This window comes from Vanellus vanellus (genome assembly GCF_965231255.1).
Source record: "Vanellus vanellus genome assembly, chromosome: 4".
In the NCBI taxonomy this organism is placed as follows: Eukaryota; Metazoa; Chordata; class Aves; order Charadriiformes; family Charadriidae; genus Vanellus; species Vanellus vanellus.
Genome location: NC_138909.1, coordinates 58,198,750 through 58,221,387, shown reverse-complemented (window position 1 = coordinate 58,221,387; position 22,638 = coordinate 58,198,750). Strand labels below are relative to the sequence as shown.

Below are 22,638 nucleotides of genomic sequence, written 5' to 3'. Positions count from 1 at the left end.
CACGCAGGGCACTCCGGTAAAGGAGCGCGGGCTCTGACACCCTTTGAGCCACCCCCGCAGTCCCCCCGCCCCCGCGGCGGCGGCCGCCCCCCGCTGACTCCTTTGCCTCCCGGGAGCCGTGTCTTCCCGTTGAGGGCCGGTGCCGCCGCCCTCCAGGGCAACCCCCCCCCCCCCCCTCCCGTCCGCCCGCCGCAGCCGCGCCCCCGCTGCCCGGCGGGGAGATGCGCGGCCGCTGCGCACGTGCGGCAGCGGCATGGAGCGGGCGGCGGCGGCGGCGGAGGGGGCGGCCGAGGCGGCCACGCTGGTGGCGCGAGGAGAGGGGGGCGGCCGCCGCCGCGCGGGCGGGAGCGTAAGTAGCGCGGTGGCGGTCGGTCAGCGCGGTTTCACCCCGAGGGTGTTTTGTTCTGGAAACGACCGTCGCTGTGCGCGGCGGTGGGTGATCGGTGGGGCGGGAGGGAGAGAGCCCGGCGGGGCGGGAGGGAGCCCGGCCTGCGCTGCCCGCGCCTCGGGGACGATTAATCGGAGTGTGTGTGTGGTGGGGGGGTGACTACAGTCCTTTGGCAGCGCGGCGGGGAGGGAGGCGAGGGGAGGCTGGTGCAGGGTGGCGGCGGTAGGAGCCGGAGCGTCTCCCCCCGGCTGCCCCGAGAGAGAGAGAGAGAGAGGCAGAGCAGCGGCTGCAGAGCGGCCGAGCCTTTCCCCGCTCGGAAAGTTGTTGGTGCCGGTGCAGGGGAGGCCGGCGGCGGCGGGCAGAGCTAAAAATACCGCGGCCGCCCAGCCGGCACCCAGAGGACGGGCGGAGGGCAGCGCCCGGGGGCGGCGTGAGCCCGTAGCCGGAGAGCGGCCGCCCCCGCGGTGGGAGCAGGACAGGGCGCGGGGCTGCTCCGCCGCTCCTGCCCGAGCCCACCCGTACCGGCAGGTCCTCGGGGCAAGGGCGAAGCCGGGGGGAGAGGACAGGAGGGTCCCCTTCTCACCCACCGCCCGTCCGGGCCGGAGGGCCGGGCTGTGAAGGGGTTGCACCTGCCCGCAGCGCTCGGCCGCCGTCGGTGGTGCTTTAACGGGCGCGGCCGTTCTCTCCGCCGGACACCGCTCGGTGCCCTCCGCAGACCGCCGAGGGTAGGGGGTAAGGTGCTGCTGCAAACGGCCGGGTTCCCAGTATCGATAGAAAGCCTTACCAGTACCTGTTTAAAAGCATTAAAGCTTCCTTATGTACACTTACAAGCGTGTTTTAACCTGAGGCAGGGTTTATAACTAACGAACCGCAATGCAATATCCGAAACTGTGCTTTGAAAACTGAAATGCAAGCTGGCGTGCGTTTTAAGAAAAAAACAAACAAAAACCTCGTAGTAGTAGGCTCATAGTAGCTGGGACAAATGCTACGTTGACGGACGGGAGTTGGGAAAAGCATCTTTGGGAAGCACAGCGCCCTGGGATCTGTGACATGACCGAAAATTTCACAAGTAGGCAGTTCTCAGGTATCTGGAGAGTTTTGCTGTGGACTGAAGTGCAACTTACCTGACTGAGCACTTAGTGCTGCGGTGACGGTCACACCTACCTGCCCTTGTGCTGGCAGCAGCGACGCATGAGCACGGGGATGGCGGGGAAAGAACACCTATGAGGAAGGTGTGGTCGCCTTCATGTTTCCCGATCACTGTAAAACACATTGTTTGGTTATTTTTTTTCCTTTTCTTTTGTTAGTGTTGCCACTGAGTTAATATTTTTCTGAGCAACAGTTTGATTTTTTTTTTTTTTTATTCTTGCTTCATTGTGCTTTCGTCTGTTATCTGGCATTGCGGAAGCCTGAGCAAATATTTAAAATAGTGTGTGAGGAGACAGGTCATGGAGAAGTTGAAGCTCACGTTCCAAGAACTGTAAAGCTCTGAATCGAGTAAGTCTGAGGTTTTCTTGAGGTACACTTGAAAAACTCTTGGTGTTGAAGTAGGCTCTAAACCCAAATGTTTGCAAATAAAGTGGATATGGACTTTTCTAATTTGGCAGCACTTCTGTGAGTTGTCCTGCATATTATGCACTTAGCTTCATGTGCATCTAATTTGCCTGTGCTGAAAGGTTTAAGCATTCACTGGAGTTTTTAATAAACGCTAGGCTATATAGTCCAAATCGTTTTGTTTGCAGCATTTTCCTGATGGGTTTAATGCTGTTGGACCAGAGCCCTTTAGCAATATTGCATCAAGATTACCACATAGCACTTGTGAACTTGCGCTTATCATTTGTGAACCCACTGGGAGCACCCTGGTAGACCTCCAGGAATATTCTCCTCGGCGTCATTAGTTCAAGGTAGCAGCAGTCCCTCCGAAGTGTAGGAGCATAGTGTGTGCATAGTAGAGAAATAATGGGCACCTAATACGAGGTGTTATCACCACAATCTAAATATAGCCTTGTGTCAAAACTTCTACTTCTTGCTACCAAAGTAGTGGCACAAAGCTTTTGTGTGTGTGTGGCAGGTTCATTTTAAGAAGCTGGTTAATAACAAGAAATTGCATTTGGCTTATGTAATTAACTCAACGGGATATATTTTTTACACAGGGCTTCCCCCCCCTCCCCCCTACACTTCCTCCTGACTTGACTGAAAACAGGCTGGTTAATGAACTGCATAATCTCTTAAAAAGTTCCCACATCATGTGGAAGAAGTTAAAAACGCTCGGCTGTCCCACACGGCATGTTTTGAGCTCTTAGGAATGGCAGCTGGGGAGTGTGGCAGACCCCAGGCACACTGGGCTGGCTGCTGCGGTCCCTGCCCTGGCACCCACGTATCTCATCCCTTCTTCACAGATCAAAGTGAGTCTGTGACGACAGCGTGGAAACGCAAGCGCTGGCACGTGCTGACAGCCGCGGTGTGTTCTCTTGCCCAGCCGTGCCTCCCCTGAGGCTGGTGGAGCTCGTTCCGGTCCATTGTCACTGCTGCTGTGCCGTGTGCTGGCTGCGCAAACCTAGTCCGTGCTCCAAATCTTCATTTTCCAAAGCGATCCTACAGCTTTGTGCAGATGACAAAATGTATTGACTCCTTAACCTGTTGTGTGTGCTGTAAGTGCTGAAGCTGAGTTTATTAGGCCTGCGTAAGCTGGTCTTCCTGCTTTTGAAAGGATTGAGGCTTCAGTGAGTGATGAGGCTGGGCAGAAACCGACAGTGAACTGTGCCTGAAATTCTAGATTCTTAGCAGAGAGCTTTTTTCTTTTTTTTTTTTTTTTAATCAAAATATGTTAAAAAGCCGTCCACTTTAACGTATTCAGAAGTCAAGAAAGTTGAGTTGTCTTCTATGATCTACAAAATGACGTTCACAACCGACCAGCCACCAAAACAATTAACAACCTCTTGGGAATGGTGATGGTCACTTCTGCTGCACTCTGTAACCCGGCGGGAGAACTGAGTAGCAGAAAGCAATACTGGGGAAGGTGGAAATCACCCTGAAATGCAAAATCTCTCAAATCTACTGAGTGAAAGTCCAGTATCTAAGCAGCACTACCTTTTTTTTTTTTTTTTCAACAGCTGATGTGGAAGAAGAAATTGTTAGCAGAGGTGGGCTAAAAACAGGATGAGGGGGATGGAGGGAGAAGGGCTGGGAAGGGGGAGTTAAGGATGTGTCGCTGGGGAAAAAGGCCAAATGATGTCTTCACTGGAGCGTGTGTGTGGCAGTGAATTAATGTTGGAAACTTGCATTTGGGTTACAAAACCTAGTTTGTAGACGTAATTTTATTTGTGGGGGTCACAGTTTCACTAATCCTTATACTTCTGGGAGTGGGGGGGACACGATCTCCTCTGCTGAGAGCGTGCTTCTCCAGCATTTTACTTTTTGGTGTGGGGGCTGATGGGATATTTGCAGCAAAAAATCTGTGAGCTTGAAAGAAGTTCAGATGTTCACTTATGCCTCGGCAAATGTTGACTGAGATGCTGTCTCTTCAAATTTACTGTTTCTCGGATTGCAGCAAAGGGAAGTGTTTCAGGCCACTGTTCTGCAGCGAGGAGAACTGCCTGCAGGGGCTACGCAAGAAAGCATAAGGAGTGTTTAAAATCTGAGTTGCGTTAATTTAAAGGATACTAATAATGGCTACATCTTCTCTTTGTTTTTCAGAATTGGTCTGGGAGTCTTATCGTAGCCTCTTTAACTGGTGCTTTTGGGTCGTCTTTTCTTTATGGTTACAATCTCTCGGTGGTGAACGCTCCTGCAGCGGTAAGTGACTGACAAAACTGGAATTTAGTATCAGTAGAGGGCAGCCTTGTCCAGCTAGTGCGTGCTCCTCAGCATCCTGCTTTTATAATCCTGATGTAGTAGAAGAGGTTAAATCTTACATGGTAACTCACCTTTGCCTGAAAGCTTCTTTCTACTGTTCGTGAGGTTTTCACATACATTCAGCAGCTGTCAGGAAACTAAACGCTGCTGGTGAGGTGAGTGGGTGCACGTGGTTTGCTTCTCGTTCTCCTCAAGCCCAGACTAACACTAAATCTTCTTGCATGCTTTCGTGTGATAAGGTATTTTTAATAGTCTGTCTTTCTGACTAGTGAGTATTTGGTAGCTCTATGCACATGTTCAGCAACTTCTGTTGAGATTGTTTGGTTTTGGAGAGTTGTACAACATTTCCTTCCCACAGTACTGATATTATAAATAATGCGTCTAGCTCCCTCATAAATAATGGGCCTCTTCTGCATTTCATGGTGATGCCTTCTTTGATTCTTAATTCGAAAACGCTGTGTTGACCATGTGTTGGCTGCAACATATGGAATAGATTTGATGAATAGAGTACTGTGAAATCAGTGTACAATATTTGAGGGGATTTCATTAAGATATCAGTTATCGCAAATGGAAATCTGAACATTTTGTTTTTACACTGGCTCTCTACAGATCGTCTTAATTCAGTCAAGCAGAGCAGTAAGCAATTCAGTGGAGTTGCAAGCAACACGGTTTTGAAAAAGTAGCCAGTCAATTTTGGGAACTAACTATTGAAATTCCATTTCAAAATAGTTCTTTTCCAAAGCTAAGCTCCTTCTTTAATGGAAATCTCTTATTAAAATGTGTGGCTAGGTTTCCACCTAAATAGGTTGGCCACATCACCATAAAGATGGATGCAATATTTATGCAAATAATGAAAGAAGAATTATTATTTTTTTTTAAATTTATGTTTCATGTGTGTAGTTTATTTGCTAAACTGACAGCCCAAAGGACTAGGAAGAGACTCACCCTGTAGGAAGTTTTAACTGCCCCCTTCCTAACTTCTGGGAATTTTCTTGAAGTTCCTGGTACTCTTTGTACCAATAAGGCACGGCTGGACAAATTGGATATTAGTTCTAGCATGACATGTCTAGGCATCACTTCACCTTGCAGTCACCAGAAGATAAACATGGCTAAGAAGAACTTGGCAGTAATCTGAAATTCTGTGAGCAATGGTGTTGATTGTCCTGATGGTAGACATCCTTCCTGCACTGCCTCAGTACTGTCAACAGAGCAGTGAGAATGATCCAATTTCTAAACCTCATTTAAAATGGGGCTGTCCTGGTAATCAGGGTTCCCCTATCACTTTCCGCAGAACTAAAGGAAAGAAAGGATGACAGGACATGCTGTTTGGCAACACTCAGGCACTTAAGTTCAAATTATGTGGTAGATCATGGTGATGACCAGAATGCAGGTGGGGAGGTTGAAGGTGCAACCGTACCATGGCGAATGCCTAAATTTCAGATGTAGTGGTTAGTAATGCTTCCAGGATTGTCCATTTTTGCTTGAAATCTTTACTGTTGCTTTTGGACTGAAACTGGGCACTGTGCTGGTGATGGTTTTGGTCAAAGTGTTGACAGGTATGCGTGAAGTCTCCCTTTTTCCAGCATCAGTGTTTGAGAACTTCACGTCTGCCTTATTCATGTTAAGCCATACATTAGCTAGGGCTAAGGAGTGGTCCTACTGACAAGGAATACACAGCTGTGTAGTTCAAAACCAAAATCCCCGTGTGGCCTCTGGTCTTTTTTCTAGCCTCGAGGATTAATCTGTGTCATCTATTTGCCTAGGACAGGCCACCTTCCTGTCCCTGTCCCTGGAGCCACAGTCACCAGGTTGAAGGAAAGAGTCTGGGCTGTGCTCGTAGACGTGGGGAGAAGTGAGCCCTACCAACACTGTGCTTCTGGCAGCACAGGAAAAGGAACCTTTGCTGCATCTGTTTTCCCCCCTATGTCACCACATCAGCTTGCTGCAAGGTGACCCGTTGGGAATGTTGATGTGAGGTGACTGAGGAAAACCAAAGGGGAGCAGCTTTTAGCTGTAGATAAACAGCGCTCTTACAAGAGGTTATAGTGGGAGTGCAGTAATTCCGGAAAGATGTAAGCTGACTTTCATTTATAAAATTGGTAGAACAAATAACTTGTTCTGGTGACGTGCAGCTTACAGCCTGCATTCTGTGAGCATCTCTCTGTAGGATGTTGGATATCTTCTGCTTCGGACTTACTTCTGTATAATTCCTTTTGATGTCAAAAGTCCTCCAACCTTAGAGAAGGACTGTGTGATGCTTTAAGCAGTGTTGAAAAAATGCTTGATAGTGACTGTTGACTAAGACATGGGATGTTTCCAGGATCCTGGAACTGAATGTGTCAGCTGGGGGGGAAGTTCATTTAAGACTGAAGCATTGAAGAACTGTTTGTAAATGCTTGTGTACGTTTCCTTTTGGTGCTGCAAGTTGTGCCAGCTCACCAAACTGCAGGGGAATACCCCTGCGGTTCTCACTGGTGAACTTTACTGCAGGTCATCTCATAAGGTAGAGTCAGTCCAACTTCCCTTCTTTTTGCAAGGGGGGAATAAACTGCACCAGCTCTGCTCAGAGCAGAGATCGCTTCCCACCCAGTCCCCTGCCTGTCAGCGGGAAGGAGCAGTGGCCTGTCGCGGGTGTGCTTCCCTCGGCACATAGTGCTTGACCACACGAGAAACCCAGAATTAGAAGTCTTCATGGGCTTGTTCAAAGAGTTACCAGAATTTATTAAAAACATATGGGAGCATTTAGCAGTAGGAAGACAAATGCTTTAATTGAATGCAAGTTGAAGCTGTCTTTTTCTGAGCTGACTTTCTACAATTCATTCCATGGACTGCTTGTGGGCAAGGTCTGTAGAACAATGAAGTGCTTTGTGCTCCCGCGGGAAGCGGGAAGCTACTTACTGCCTCGCAGCCTTTGCCCCTTTCCCGTGGGCGGCTGCACCTCTGCGTTCCTTTTAGAGCTGAAACGGGGAAAGCGAGACTTGCAAAAAGGTACACAGCCTGCCGTGTCAGCCGGGTGGGTAGTTCTCACTGTGTGCGAGTCACTCTCCTCACTATGGGTAAGGTCATTTTTCTTCTCTACAGACCAGCTCGTCTCTTCCCTTGATGTACGTTATTTACAGTTAAAGAGACAAGGGAAATATTGCCCTAATATTTAAATTATATCCCCTCTATTTATATCTGTATATAAATATATATCCCTTACATTTCCCACCCTAGCACTACTAGCTTAATGAACTGAGGCAGCAGAATACAAGGTACTGGTATCAGTCAGCTACCGTTCCTTACAGGCTTTGGTTAGGGGCTAAAAGTTTTTTATACAGGTTTACACCATTAGCATTGTTCAGGCAACTGATTAAAATCCCAAAGGAGCCTTTCCACAGAAACCAATAGATTCAAATCTGGTGGATTTGTAGGATCGGATTTGTTTCATGTGTGACTCCTCAAAACCTGTATGTGTTATTAGCCTCCCGTTTATCGGCAATGGGAATCCAGGCACAGGTGATGTACGTGCCAACACGTTTGTCTGTTACTATTGAGTGTTGTAGTTTGTACTTTCTTTTGACTATTCGCAATCATTTGATGTCTCCTTGTAAATAAGGAAGCTACGCTGAGAAAATTAGTCATAACACAAGGGGAGGATAATTTGCATACTATTTTTAGCCATTATCATTAGCAAGAAATGCTAATAGTGTTCTAAAAATGTTTTCTCTTAGCATTCATTAGTGTCAGAAATGAACTTCAAATAAACAAGATATCTGAATCTAAATATAATCTGAGTATTGGTGGTAAAGAGATAAGATGTATTACTTGGTTTAATGGCAGATTCATTTGGAAGTTCACTGTGAGATTTTTCTAAATGGACCAAGCACCAAATCGACTTTTTTCTCTTTTTTTTTTTTTTTTCTGTCTGTTTGTATAGAAACACGTAAGTAAGGATGGGAGAAATATCCCTGTCCTCCTTTTAATTCAGGGCACAAGAGACCTAATAGAAACTTGCTAGAAGGAAGACAGCAAGTGGTATGTTCTACCTCCACCTTCCTTAGGTGCTTTGCAGCTGGAGAGGTGGTGTTTCAAACTAAATAAAGTCCTCAAATCGAATAGTCCATGTGTCCAAGGCTGGAATACCTAAAGTTTGAAATTCCTAGTTTGAACAGGGAAAATCTCTTAGGCTTATCTTGCTGAGTGCTGCTTCAGGATAATATAGTACCTATGACATGCTGGAGGAAATCTGAGGAAAAAAAATGGGGAAAAGGAGCAAGATTAAACTTTGTGGTACTGTAGAGCTTGCTGAGGAGCTGTAACACAGGATGAGCGAGAGCGTTACACAAGCGTGCTGTGCCCTTCTGCGGCGGTGACCACCTGGTCACTGTTCTCACCAGAGCATCAGGCACCACGGTGGCATTGGAGCTTTGCTTGATTTCGAAACAGGAACGGGATAAAAATGAGGAAGCTTGACTAAAAGGTAAAGGTAAATAGGCAATGTCTCTGTAAATGATACAGAGACTATGTAAAAATGTCATACTGGAGCTATGACATGTTTACCTTTTAGAAAGAGGAAGAAACTTTGGTGTGATTAAACATCAGAGAATGAAAGTTGTTAGAAGGCATCCTTTAAAAACCTGCGGTTGTGCTCATGTGAGGAAAGCAGAAAAAGAATAGGAGCTGTGGCACATTGAAGGCTAAGATAGTGAGCCAGTCCTGGAGTTTGGGTACTTTCAGCAGGCACAAAAAATGTCCAGACAGAGGGCTTCGGGATATAAGGCTGATGGATGAAGCTGAAAAGGGGTGTTCAGAAAATACAAGGACAGAACAAGAAACCTGAATTAAATGTTTTCAATTGGAAAAGTCTGGGGAGGTCCCACACTGGAACCTTCTTTATAGGGGATGTATTGGAGAAGCTGAAGTATCAGTAGAGATATGGAATAAAATTAGTGGTAATTTTGTGTCAGGTTGAGAAAATACCTTAACGTTTCTTCAAGACTGCAAAAATAACTCAAAATATAGGCTTTGTATAACAGTTCAGCTTCTTTTTAAATAGCCTCAGTAACAGAGAGACTGAGGGGGTTAACGTGACTTTAAGAAAAAGGTAGTTTTTAGGGGGAATACTTGGAACATTCATGCTAAGAATTAGATATATGTACCTGACAAACAAACAGAAACTGTAGTAGAAAAGTAAGATTTTGGGGAAGAGCTGGCATGGCTTTTGCAAAGGAGAACTGTGACTCAGGCATCTGTCGGAGTTCTCCAGAGATTCAAGAGGCACTTGGAGTTTCAAAAGATACCCTGGAAGGGCTCTTACGGAAGGTTCTGAAGGAAATTAAGCTGCCATGGGAGAAAAGCTTAGGTCTGGGGATAGCTGAAGAGCTAGAAGATAGGTCTCGGGTTTTAATTTCTTAGGAGAACCAGCTCGTCTGGCAGATGGATTAATATCAAGGTCTTAGGTGTCTGATTTTGTGTTTGATATGTCTTTCATTACTGAAAAGAAATTGCTTAGCTTGTTTAGCAACCAGAACTTTATTTGAAAAGCAGCTTATGTAAATTTGAAGGGGAGAAGTTATAACATACAATACTGGCCCTTTGGAAAAAATAGACTAGTGGAAAGCATTTAATTTTGAGCAAATCTGAGATCTGCATTCTGGGACTGAAATACAAAATAGAGATGATAAATGTTGTTTCATGGCGAGCACAGTGTAGGGTTTTGCCAAAAGGATTCCTACTTCTATAACTTCTAAAGCATCTTTAAAAATTTTCCAGGGAATTTGCTAGGTTACATGTGAACTCACGCACATGTACCTAAACCTATCAATGTAGGACTTTTGGTGCTGTGTACTTTAAGACAGGTCCACCTCTTCTCTTGATGTCAGTCATGTTGCCATCTGGCAGGAATCGGTTGCAACTCCCTTCCTCTTCGTTACCTTTGCATTTCTGCCAATTCAACAACTTCTTCAAGACGGTTTCACCTCTATCTGCTACTGAAGCCTCCTTTGCTGCCTCCTTTGCTCCCTTTCCTTCCAGGTTATTGGCACTATAGATCCATGACAAAGCAGTAAAACTATTTGCTCTTAACGCAAGACTGATTAACGACGATTGGCTAACGGTAGTTAGCATTTAAGAATTTCTGTGTGTTCTTTTATTTTAAAAGTCATGGCAAATGCTAGGCAGTGCAGTTTTTGGTTTTTTTTCGGCTTGTCCAAAAACCTGCTACGCTAGGATGTGATACATCACCTGCCTGAGGTTACAAGTATGTATGTGAGCAGTGAGCAGAGCTCAGCTGACGTGCAGTACCTTGCCAAGCGCAGGTGGCGCGATTTTATGGGGTCTCCCTCCTTAGAGATATTGAAAAACCCCCAGGCACAGTCCTGGGTAGGTGGCTGTAGGTGGCCTTGGTGGAGCATGGGGGTTGCACAAGATGGCCTCCAGATACCCTTCCAACCTCAACCATTCTGTGATTCTGTGGCTGAGCCCTTAGCCCCAGTTTGGGCCGAAATGTTTATATATGCATACACAGCAAGGCTAAAACAAACTGTTGTTAATGTTGTACCGGCAACCTAAATGGTAACATCCTTGCTTTATAGGAGTTTCTCTTTTATAAGCCTCTTCTACATTCATGTCTACCTGTGGGGTTTTTTTACCTACCTTATTTATGACTGCCATGTAGGTAAATGTGTGTGTTCTTTGACTGGTCCGGTTAGTCTGTAGTGCAATTGCATCTTGAAGTGGGGCCCCATTTTTCGGAGGAAGGAGATAGAAGAGCAAGAGTGATTCCTGCAAGCAAGCTACTGGGTTTTTTTAATTCTGTTTCTCTTGGTTGTGTTCTTAAAGTGTGACTTTTTTTTTTTTTTTTACATGCGTTGTTATTATTATGTATTTTCTTTCAGTATATCAAGAAGTTTTACAATGAAACTTGGGAAAGAAGATACGGTTTCTCAGTGGATGAAAGCACACTGACTCTCCTCTGGTCCATAACTGTTTCTATTTTTGCCATTGGTGGACTTGTGGGTGCCATTATTGTTACCCCAATTGTGAAGTTCTTTGGACGGTAAGTGTATTGGAAAACTTGTTTTTTCTAAAGCATTTTCTCACTTAGTCTCTCTAAAAGGCTTTTTTTTTTTTTTAAAGAACCCTCTTCACCGGAATGTAAATTTAAACATCTTCAAATTATGAAAGCTCATTTACAAGAGTTCCAAATTTCCAAGAGTAAAATTAGTACCTTTCTCTCTGGCCTTACTGTGCATCATTTGAGTCACAGAAGCCATTTGCTCTGAACGGGCAGTGGGTTGAGCTGTCAAGGAGGTTGAATTGTTAAGAATGCAAAAGGAAAATACCATAAAATAGGAAAGATTTCACAAAGGCTTGGCAGATTCTTGTTTAACGGGTCTGCTGAGTATCTTACTGTACACAAATAAACCTATCAATGTCTCATATGTTGTCATGCAGTAATAAAAATTTGCTTTTTTTTTTTCTTCCTTGGGTCAACTTAAAATACAGTTTGAAGAACTAAACTAGGGTGAAGTTCATGTTTGGTCTTCCCCAAGCTTGGGGATGCTTTTCCTGCTTTATGCAATGCAGTATTTGACCAGATCTTGACCACAGGGAATACGAGTATTTTAGGAATATTTGTGCCGGTGTGTTTGCATTTTTGCTTTAGGTACTAATTAGATATTTCTGTCAAATTTTTGTTTCATACAGTCTTCCAAAGAGAATTTTAAAAGTAATTTACCTATATTTAGAAGGGCATGGGAAAAACCAGCCATTATAGCATTCATCTTACCTGCTCATTTGGCTTTTCCTTAATTGTAAATTCTATATAATTTGATAATTTTTGCTCAGTTAAATCACTGGAGAAGGTCATCATGGAGGCTTATATTTAAGTATCCACCTCCACTGTTCTTACTTTTCTGTTCTACATTTTGACTGTTTCCACCACTTTAGATTTTACTCTCCTAGGCCTGTCTGTCATTCTTCCAACTCTTCCACATCTCGTTTTTCATGTCAAAGATTATGTTTTCAGGTTCTTCAATTTCATGCTTGCAGCAAGTCAGTATTCTCTGCTCTGTAAATCAGTTATCCATTCTTCATTACTCTGTTCTGTCCCTTTACCATTTGATTTTCCATTCTTAAATATTTTATAGTCACATTATTATTTTTTTTTTTAGGTTTGCAATCTTCTGCCAAATCATCAATTTGGGTTTTCCATACTTCTTAAATATATAAAACTCTGCCTGACTCTGATTAATTCCCAGAATTGTCGCTGAGTCCTCTTTATTAAAAAGTGAAGTAAAAAATGGGCTTGAATTTTTGGTGAAGAGTAGGACAGCTTTGTGTGCAGGTTTGATCTCAGTCATAGATATACCACTCTGATAGAAGCAGATCATATTCCCAGAGCAGAGCTTTACATCTTGCAGACTCTGCCCCTGTTTATTATGTTTATCCCTGTTACACTGTGAAAACAGCTCTCTTACAGATACGGTGTAGGAGTACTTGATTAGAGCTGGGGAGGGATTGCGTCTCTCAGGGACGCTGGATATAGGCTGCCCATCGAAGTGTGGTTCTTGAGTTTGCAGTTCACACTGCAGTGTGTTCGTCTGGTTTAGGAAACCAGACTGACATATCGGTACAGTAATTGAGGACTGCGTTATGAAATGTTGACAGAACGATAAAATACTTCGCTGTTAAATGGTTCAAGTGTAGGTTGGAGGACTGTGTGTATGATGAGGCAGAGCTCCATTTACACTGACACAAAATAATGAACTAAGGGGGATCAAAAGCATTAGTCAGAAATAATGTATGACTTAAAAAAGAGCACTCGAATCATATTGCTGTAAGGTTAATAACATAATTTTCTAATTACCAGATTCCTAGGCCCTACTTATTTCAAGAGAGATGTAGACTAATTTTTTCAAAGGGAGCCTTCACTCACTTAAGCCTAAGTCCCATGTTCAAATGTGGCTGTGGCGCTTCATAATTTACGTTCTCTTCTACTGAAGAGCAGCTGCTGTTGCGTATCCTGAGCAGCCAGAGCGATGTGCTCAGTGGATTCCTTAGGTCACTGCTAGGGAGGCGTTCGCAGGAGGAGGACGAGGTCTTCCCTCAAGCACAGCGAAACATTTTCAGCACGAAGCGATTAAGGGCATTTATCTGGATTATTTTGGTGATGCTACCACTTTGTTATTCTGAAGTCATCCACTGTAGTTGAAATGGTGATCCAGTATTCAATCTATTACTGGCTTTTATTTAAACACCCAGTTTAAAGAACACACAGCTTTTTAGTTAAACACCTAGTTTCCTTGCTATACTTTTTCTATAAGGCGTCATATTTGCTCCCGAATGGAGCTTCTAGAGTCTTTCTTATTACTGAATTTTGAGACAACAGTACATTTTTGATGAAACTTTAATTCTGTCACTTTCCTAGTTGGGAGTTTTAGACAAATAGATTATTAATTCAAATCCCTAATTAAAGTTATTACAGCTGTGGAGGGCACGTAGTCGTTAGGATTCTGTTCTGGCCTCATGAGAGCAAATGACAACCTTGAAATTACAAGAGATTAATCACATGTGATTTTTGCAAAAAGCCAAGGACGTTTCTGGATTCTCAAATGCTTTCAATATACAAAATACCTAAAAAAGAAAAAGGCAGAAAAAATCCTTAAAGCTTAGCTCTATTTGTGTCTAGCTGATGGGTGAACTGTCTGTCTCAGCTGGGCTGCTTATAGAAGCTGATTTCTACTGAGCAAATGGCTCTTCTCTTAGGACTACTTCAGATGGAGTACAGGATTGGAAGTTACATTCCTGCAGCAGTACGGATAGTCCGTCTTAGAGAGAACCGGTTTTGGCACTAAGTTGCAAAACTTGCTGTTTGGCTTAGGACGTAGCTGCTAGTGACAAATGCTTCGTGCTCAATTAGTTTTTGAAAGCATCTTCCTTTTGAAATGCATAAATACTTTCTTTCTTTTGGCTGGAGAGAATTCTGAATTATTTGAATGGAAAGAACAAAAATCTTCATATCTAAATGAATGCTAGTTGAGTATCTTTAGTGCAGCAGAACCATGTGGGGCTCTGGACTGGAACTTGAGTCCATGTTTCCTTTCTCAGGTCTGGCACCATTTTGCATATTAGCTTTAGGTTGAGTCCACTTCACTATCTATTCCTCTGTTTACTCAGTTAGAGCGTTATACTGTATATTTCTGTGTAAGCCTCAGCAAGACTGAAAAATGAAATCTGCTATGTGAGAACTAGGGATGATATTTATACTTCAATAGGTTTTATGCAGCATTTGGGTAATTGCTTCATCAGTTTGCGATTTGGGGTGTGAGAGAAATGATTAGGCTGAGCACAGTTATCTGACAAGATTGGTTGGACTTTCCCAAGGGAAAGTGTTTGCTGCGGTGCTTTATGAAGTGTGGCATCTTTATATCACTTATAGTAGAGCTATACAACTAGTGGCTTGTTGGAGTTTTGTTTTATTTGTTTCTTTTTCCTATGCCTTATTGCTAAGGTAATACAGTTTTGGCCTATGTGACCAGGAAAGCATAGGTTGGGTTTTTCTTTTTATGATTGTAGCAATTTTGAATATAGTATGACCTGACTGGAAGTAAACTCAGGACAGCATGGGGAGTTTGGAGGGTTTTGCTGTATTTTGCTTTCTTAGGAGCTATGATGAGAAGTTGTTCCCCCTGTTTATGTTTGTGGTGGCTTGGCCCTAGCTGGTAGCCAAGCACCCACCCAGCTGCTCGCCCCTCCCCACCTCCCAAGAGGGATAGGGGAACTGGGGAGAAATAGAATGAACAGGAGCGAGAAGACCCATGGGTCAATAAAGAAGCGGAAAACACTTACCAGTTACCAAAACAGGCTCAACTTGGGGAATTTCACTTAATTTATTGCCAATTAGCATAAATATTTAATTACTGATCAGGTATTGGGAAACAAGACAAATGCAAAAACACCTTTCCTCCCACTTTCCCAGGCTGGACATCACTCCAGGCTCCTCTCCTCCCCCGTGGTACAATGGCAGGTCACACTCCAGTCCCTTCAGCGACGAAACAGGCAGTGCAGGGGGTCAGGCGCAGTGTGCAGCAACTCACCTCTGCCGCTCCTTCCTTCTCACTCTTCTCCTATGCTCCAGCGTGGGTCCCCCATGGGCCACAGTCCCTCTGGGGACATACCTGCTCCGTCCTGGAGCACCTTCTCTTCCACTGACCTTGTTACTCCCTCGTTCCATCTCCTCACAGAAGCCACCCCTGCAGCCCCTCCACTTCCAAAACTTTGCCGCAGCCACCCAGCATAGTTTTACCAAAAATTTACATGCTTTATATAGTAGCGCTCTAAACAGTTCATTACTTTCTTGTTTTCATTTTTTTTCAATCATCTGGCAAAGACAAAATCCTTTAGTTAGTTAAGCTGTGCTTTTCTATTCTGTGCCACATAGAATAAGGGGTCGCTGGCCAACTTTTTCTAAAAACATACATATTTTATAGGTTTTATTTAAATTAAAGAAAAAGAAAGTAATAACTTCAGATGAATGTATAGCATTTGCTTGACCTGAATGAACATTTTGTTTCCATTTCTGGCATTATTTATATCACTTTAGCCCTCTCAAATTACATACTTTTGAAAAATCTGTTTCAAGTGGTAAAGTCATCACACTTGACAGCTATGTTATATAAACATGTACTTTAAAGGAGCTGTATCTCATTGTTTGATCTTCAAACAATGTTATTCATTCAAACAATGTTTAAAAAACCACTCAAAAGCAGGAAAAGTATTTAAAAATACTAGTGTTAAAAATACTTGCTATCAAAAATGTATTGATCTGTAGTAACAAGTAACTGGTTCAATGGGTGGGAGGTTTCAAGTTGGTACCTATGTGTTGAACTCGAGAAGAATGAGGACCACTGGGTCAGTTTGTTACCTGCTTTGGAAAAGAAAAGGGTAGACAGCCTTTCTGGCCAGTGCTTTTCTTTTGCATGGAAATTACAATATGTAGAAATTGAAAATCCTTTGAGAATACTTACAAATTTAATACTACTTCAGTTTTTTAAATAAAATCAGTATATTTTCAGCCTGTGCCATTTACTGTCAAAGCTAATAGAATCCTCATAATTTACATCATCAGTGATGTTTATCTCCAGGTAAATTTGTTTTCAAATCAGTTGTTTCCTTCATATGTTGTTGTGAGTGGGACTGGAGGCTTCAGTGGTGAGTTGTACCTCTAGAGCCAAAACAAGACTGTGCTTAATTACATGACTGGTAAAGACAAAGCTCCGTTGCTTTACTGCTTATAACTAAGTGAGGTGGCTCACAGATGGAAAACAGAAGGTACGATCATTCTGGTGCCATGTAATTGTGAAAATTATGGTGTTTTGTCTTGTGTTAGATCAGAAGCAACGCAAAGCAGCTATCTTGTTGTGATGTGCTGTAGAGAGGCCACCACATCTCCCGCAGATATCCCAGTTCTGGCTGTGACTCTGCTTGGGAATCATAAGAAACTTTTCAGTCGCTTGCAAGGCTGAACCTGATGATAATGGCTTCTCCAGCCATTCACCTGCAGGCTGTAATTTAGCAAAAAGCCACTTAAATCTGTATATGTGGAGAGATGTGTATAAGGTAGCAGCGATTCTCTGAGTCCTGGGTGGATTTTCTACTTCATTCTTCAATAGAGAATCATTGCAGCAGAGCTGTTGATCTGATATCTTTAACCACTCTTCTTCCATGTGTTCAGGAAATGAGACCTTGTATGTCAGTGCATGAATCTCACTGTCAGAGGCCCATGAAATCCTACATGTCATCTCTTCTGTAAAGTACTTTCTCCTGCAGAAGTTATGAGACTTACAAGTCACCCTTGAATTAACGAGTCCCTCAAACTTGAGCAGAAAGTTCTGTAAGATGAAAACTGTGAGAAATACAGCTGTTGGTATAGTGTGAATGACCAACTGAGATGTGTTGAAATTTTTAAAATATATTTTCATGGTTTTCTTTGTACTTTTTGAACAAAGTAATAATTTGAGATTACGTTTCTTTTCTTTGAAATAAATATTTTTCTTCACATTTTATTTGACTGTTTTGAATGAAATAAAAATTGGGGAAAAAAGATGTATATCAATACTTTGGTTATTTTCAACAGTTTTTGGAAGGAGGTTGATTTTTATCGCTTGTGTGAGCCCCAGTGTTTTTTCAAACTCTACAAGTAGTAATTTTTCTCAATGTATGTTTTTAAGATCATGGGTTTAAGGATGAATTATAATGACATAAATATGCCAGTGTCGGGAAGTTCTCAAAATGGGAAAAAATATATGTAGCATAAAAATGCCTATAGGTATATCAGCTTATTTATATTTGAAGTATATTCTCTGGTTCCTAAATACATACATTTACCCAGAGTATGCTTGTTTATATTCATATTCAATGTCTCAGGCATGGCACTTGGGTTCTTAGGATGTGTAGGGGTGGCTAATTGTCATGACTTTGAAGTATCGCCCTTTAGTTAACTATGATATGTTTTATTTTTAAGCTGTGGCATATGTTTGGAAGTGTATCCGTTTGGGCATAGTGTTGTATTTTGGAACTCTACACAACATGTAAGAGGCAGTGTTTTGTTAGGCGCTTCTTGTTTTTATTTATGGATATTTAAGAATAATAGCCTAGTGTGCTTTGAATATGACTAGATTTAGCTGTTGTGATACTTACATAAAATATCTTTTCCTTTTAGGAAATGTACGTTGCTGCTCAATAATGTGTTTGCAGTGACAGCTGCATTGTTGATGTCCCTTGCCTTGTTGGCGGGGTCATTTGAAATGCTCATACTGGGCCGCGTTATAATGGGAGTTGATGCAGGTAAGCTTCTGTCACCCTGCACATATGTGAAATGCTTGCACCCTGCATAATCTCTCTTTATATTAAAGGCGCCTTTCAGGGACTAGCCACAGTGATGCCACAGTGATTTCACTGGGACAAAACAGCAGACTAAGGGTTGGAGGATCTGATGTTTGAAGAAGACGCTGGAATGGATGGCAGCTGCTGCTGTCCACCCTGCTTGTTCCTCCCCCTTTCCTCCTCCAGCACTGGTAAAGTGTATCTGTCTTCATGCCATGGAAATCCATTGGTTAGGAGGGTGTAGTCTGCTCATTGAAGCTGCTTGCTGCTTTGTGTTTGGAAGTTGTTGGATCCCATGCTAATACCAGTAGGATGAAGTGGAAGGTCTGGTACATCGTCATTTGCTTCTAGCAACACGGTCTTCCTGGTTTATAAGTAGATCACAGAGGTGCTGCTGCACCAGAATAGTCCTGCAGCTAGCAGTGAGGTTCTCAGCGACTTCATGGATAGGTAGATGGTAATTTTGGTGCTAAGCACTGATTTTTGTCTCAGATTACCACCAAACAACTGAACTTCTGGAGCGTTGTAAATATTGTCATTGTGCTAACCAGGGTTATGCATCTGTTTTCTCCTGGCTTTGAGCAGCATTCTCGCCCTTATTTCATGCCTGCTATTAAGAGTTCGTTGCAGCTGTAAGCCTGTAGTGAGAGGAACATCTACCTAATAGCCTTCGCGGCAAAAATATTTCATCTGACAGTGTCGGCTCACTCTGCCTGACACATTGGTTCTTCTTTCCTTACCTGCACCAGTGCTAACGTGATTTTGCTTGCTTCGGAATGAACAAATGTAAAACATACAATCTGTTCTCCTGGCGATTCTTATCTCTGAATAACCTTTGGTGCTTCTCATCAAATAGCTGCCTACACACATCACTGTAGATCTGTAACAGATAATCAATCCCATGGTTATTAAATGGTCCAAGAGTAATTAGACGTGCAGAGAAGATAATTCATATTATCTGCGGATAGATGTAATTCTGTTCTTTGCATATTTTGATGCCACTCTTGTGAGCAGATTAGCATTCAGACTCCTTTCAGTAGATGTTTGTTTCGTACCTGGCATAATGAAAAGGTGATTTAACTTAATATATGGTTTTTTTACTTCCTTCATAGGCATTTCTCTGAGTGCCCTTCCCATGTATTTGAGTGAAATATCTCCTAAGGAAATCCGTGGTTCATTGGGTCAGGTCACAGCGATTTTCATCTGTATTGGTGTCTTCACTGGTCAAGTTTTGGGGCTACCAGAAATATTTGGGCAAGTGAGTATTTAACAGATGTTTTCTGTGACAGAACGCAAGCATGCTTCAAGTGTTATATTTTCATATTTTGACTGAGCTCCTTACAAAGGTGGAAAACAGAAATACTGGGTTTTTGTTTTGAAGCACTTTGAAAAGTGGTTTCTTCCATGTCTTTTAAAAGCATGTGTGTGTGACTGAGTTTGGTACACGTGGTAAGCAGTTTTAAGAGCTTTGGCAGCCTGTGCTTGTACATATGCAGGTTTTTCCACCACCCTCCCCCCTTTCTTGATGTACATTTATTTTTTGTGTTTCCAATTTCTTTGAGTATCAAGTTCTAAGAGGTTTTGCGTATTTCATTTATAATTTTTCGAAGTCAGATAGAACTGAGGAAGGCTTGATTAGAGTTTGTACAAGAACCTGAATAGGAAGACTCTTGCCCAGTATTTATACAGCTTCTTGTAATGCAATCCTACTTTTAGACTTGGAGGTGAAAGAACAGAGTTAATATATACCTTTATGGAAAGAGATTATCTATGCTGATATAAGAGGTTATGTTGCTGTTGTAGGCTGAGATTAACCTGGTGGCCACTGGAGGTCGTTATTACTCTGAATAAATGCAGTCAAGGTTTATTCAGGCTAGTACTTGGAAACACTTCTCATCCGGAGCCGAATCTTCAAAATAGTGTGGAGGAAGCATCTGCAGCAATCCTCTCACAATGAAGCCTGAGTGAAGAATCCATTCTGACAGCCAGCAAAAGTAGTAAGCAGTTGAAAAGTGAGGAGAGCTTGTCCTCCCGCATCCATCCAAGGTTCAACTCCTTTGTAAATACACAATACCATCCTCCCTGACGCTTTTATTTTTTCTGACTGGCTCTCCTATTCTGTCCCTTTATTCTTTGGCTCACTTACCGTGTTCAGCTCTCCTGAAGGCAAATGGTTTGATTCAACTTACATTTTATTGAAGGAGAAATAACCCCCCCGCTGCCAAAGCAACAGATTTTAGGAAAAAGCTTAAAATGGTTTTCATGGACCTTCACTGTGTGGCTTCTACAGATGTCCCTTCTCTTGCTTTAAAAGCAGTTACAAACAAGTGGATTAAATGTCAAGAGGCCAATTCGACTGCTTAGAATATATCAGCTCTTTTGTAGTTGGTTTTTGTTTTTTTTAATTTTTTGAAACATGCATAAACTTTTAAAGGTGAGGTGTCATGAAAATTCTTGTTTCCCTGTTATGTCTTTGGGATATTTTTAATAGGAAATACTCCTTGGTTTCGGCTCACTCTTGATCTTTTTATTTCTGTTCTCTCCTTCCCTCCCTTCCACTCCCAAATTATGGAGGTTGCACTTCTGCTTCTACAACCTGCTTTAGTATGCAGTTAGTTAATATTACACCATTAAAGATAGCAATTAATTTATGTGAGAAGAAATATACCTTATCTGTAGAATTAGTTCTTTTCAAGATGGGTAACATCAGCATGTAAAAGGAACAAAGTTTTGGCTGGTGTGAATTAGAATATTTCCAGTAAAATAATTGGTGCTGTTTTGTATTTTCCGGTTAGGTACATGGGTGTATTTTCCTTTTAATATATTAATAAAATTTAGCACTGAGGGGGAAACCTCATGCTGTTTGAAATATCATTCCCTAGTGCAGGCTTATCCTTCTCTGAAGGCTTTATCAACATTTCCGTTAATTTTAGTCAAGCCAGGATTTTTGTCCCTAGCTTCGTGAAGGCAGTGGGAGTTTTGCAGCAGAAGCGGCAGTTGGGGCCAGAGGACATTGCTGTGGAGGGTGCGTGTGCTGTGCTCACTTCTGCTGAAGCTGGGAGGCGGCAAACGTGGTGTCCTCCTCCTGAGTGTCTTTGGTCTTTGCAACACTTTCCCCTCTCCCCTCCCCAGCAAACACCTTGCTCAGATTTCTGTCATTTTGTTCGATCAAGTTCAGAAGGAGGTTCAAGACAGTTGCAGGCTATTCTCTAGTTGTCAGCACCTCACTGATTTACGTCATGACCTCTGTTCACTAATGAGGTAAAAGCTTCTTATCAAATAATTTCCATTTTATTTTACTTTTTTCCTCCCTTTTCTTCTGTTGGAGAAACCTTTGTTGCATTTGAAGTGAGGCCAGTTTCCAGATCCACAGCCACTGTATTTTGGAGCCAGCTATGCATTCGTGGGGTCTTATGAATGATTTCAGCTATAACTGTAAAGCAAACTCTTGCTTTCCTCAGAAGCCTGAGGTCATTTGCGTTATACTCTAGGCCAAGGCTGTAGTACGCCATTCTGTGGTATCATTCTGCCTTTGTGAAATTCATAAACTGTTTAAAGAAAATAGACAGGAAAGTTGTGGTCAGTAGGAGCTTGTCGACAGTGGTCACCATTCTGCACAACTGCTTGGGCGAGCATGCAGAAAAACATCTTTGTTAAATCTGTCTAACAAAGTCCAGCTTTTTAATGATCGTGGCGTAAAACCTCACAGGAATATTTTTGTTGTCGTTGTTCTGTGGTTGGTTGCTTGTTTCTATCAAAATTGCCTGCAAATAATACTAGTTACAAATACATGTCTTCTGTCATGGTTTCATAACAGTTTTCTCCTGAGCTCTGTCATGTATCTGTTACTTGTAACTTGAGGAGATACCTAAGAGGTTATTAACCATAGTGGCTAAGCAGTGATGGTTTTGAAGAAAGGAGGGACAAAGACCGAGTTGGGCATCTTGCTGGAAGAGGCTGTTTGGAACAGGAATGGACGGGGGGAGGGCTGCGGGCATGGCTGAGGTCCTGTCTTGTAAGAGATGACAGCTACGTTGCTTGTGCGGCCAAGTAAATAGAGGGAAGGGAGAGAAGCTAAATGCACTGTGTGAACTGCAGAGGGCATAGAGTGGCTTAATCTCAAGGACAAGATTGCTACAAGAATAACTTTTTATAAATGCTCTGTGAGTAACTGCACGCTGAAATTCAGCAGTGATGTTTGGAACAGACTCCTGGCTGAAGTAGCTTGAGCAGAAAATTTAACTTTTAAATTGGAGCTTGAAGTATTTATCTGGATTATATGAGGTTGTTGCCTTCGGTGGTTCTGTTGAAGTCTTTCCACCGAAAAGGAAAGCGTTTATGTAGGCTTTGGGACATAGCCTTACAAGCATTTATTAACAACCTAATTGATAACTTCCTCTGTCACCAAATGCAACAGTGTTCCTTTAAATGTGGAAGTGTGATAAAAATAGCTCCAAAGCACTGAGCATTACTTGAGGCAATTCAGAAAGTCCTTACTGATTTTATGTCAAGTAGGTTAAGCAGCC

General features: G+C 42.7%; 1 protein-coding gene across 1 annotated transcript in view; it reads left to right on the top strand.

The window, feature by feature from the left end:
- Positions 1-253: 253 nt before the first annotated feature.
- Positions 254-22,638, top strand: part of SLC2A9 (solute carrier family 2 member 9) — a gene marked incomplete at its 5' end in the record, with an annotated part of 113,549 nt that continues 91,164 nt past the window's right edge. Inside the window, 5 exons of the mRNA XM_082483091.1 lie at positions 254-349; positions 4,085-4,183; positions 11,122-11,282; positions 17,949-18,073; positions 19,225-19,370. Coding sequence (XP_082339217.1) covers positions 254-349; positions 4,085-4,183; positions 11,122-11,282; positions 17,949-18,073; positions 19,225-19,370 — 627 coding nt within the window. The remainder of the gene's footprint in view (positions 350-4,084; positions 4,184-11,121; positions 11,283-17,948; positions 18,074-19,224; positions 19,371-22,638) is intronic.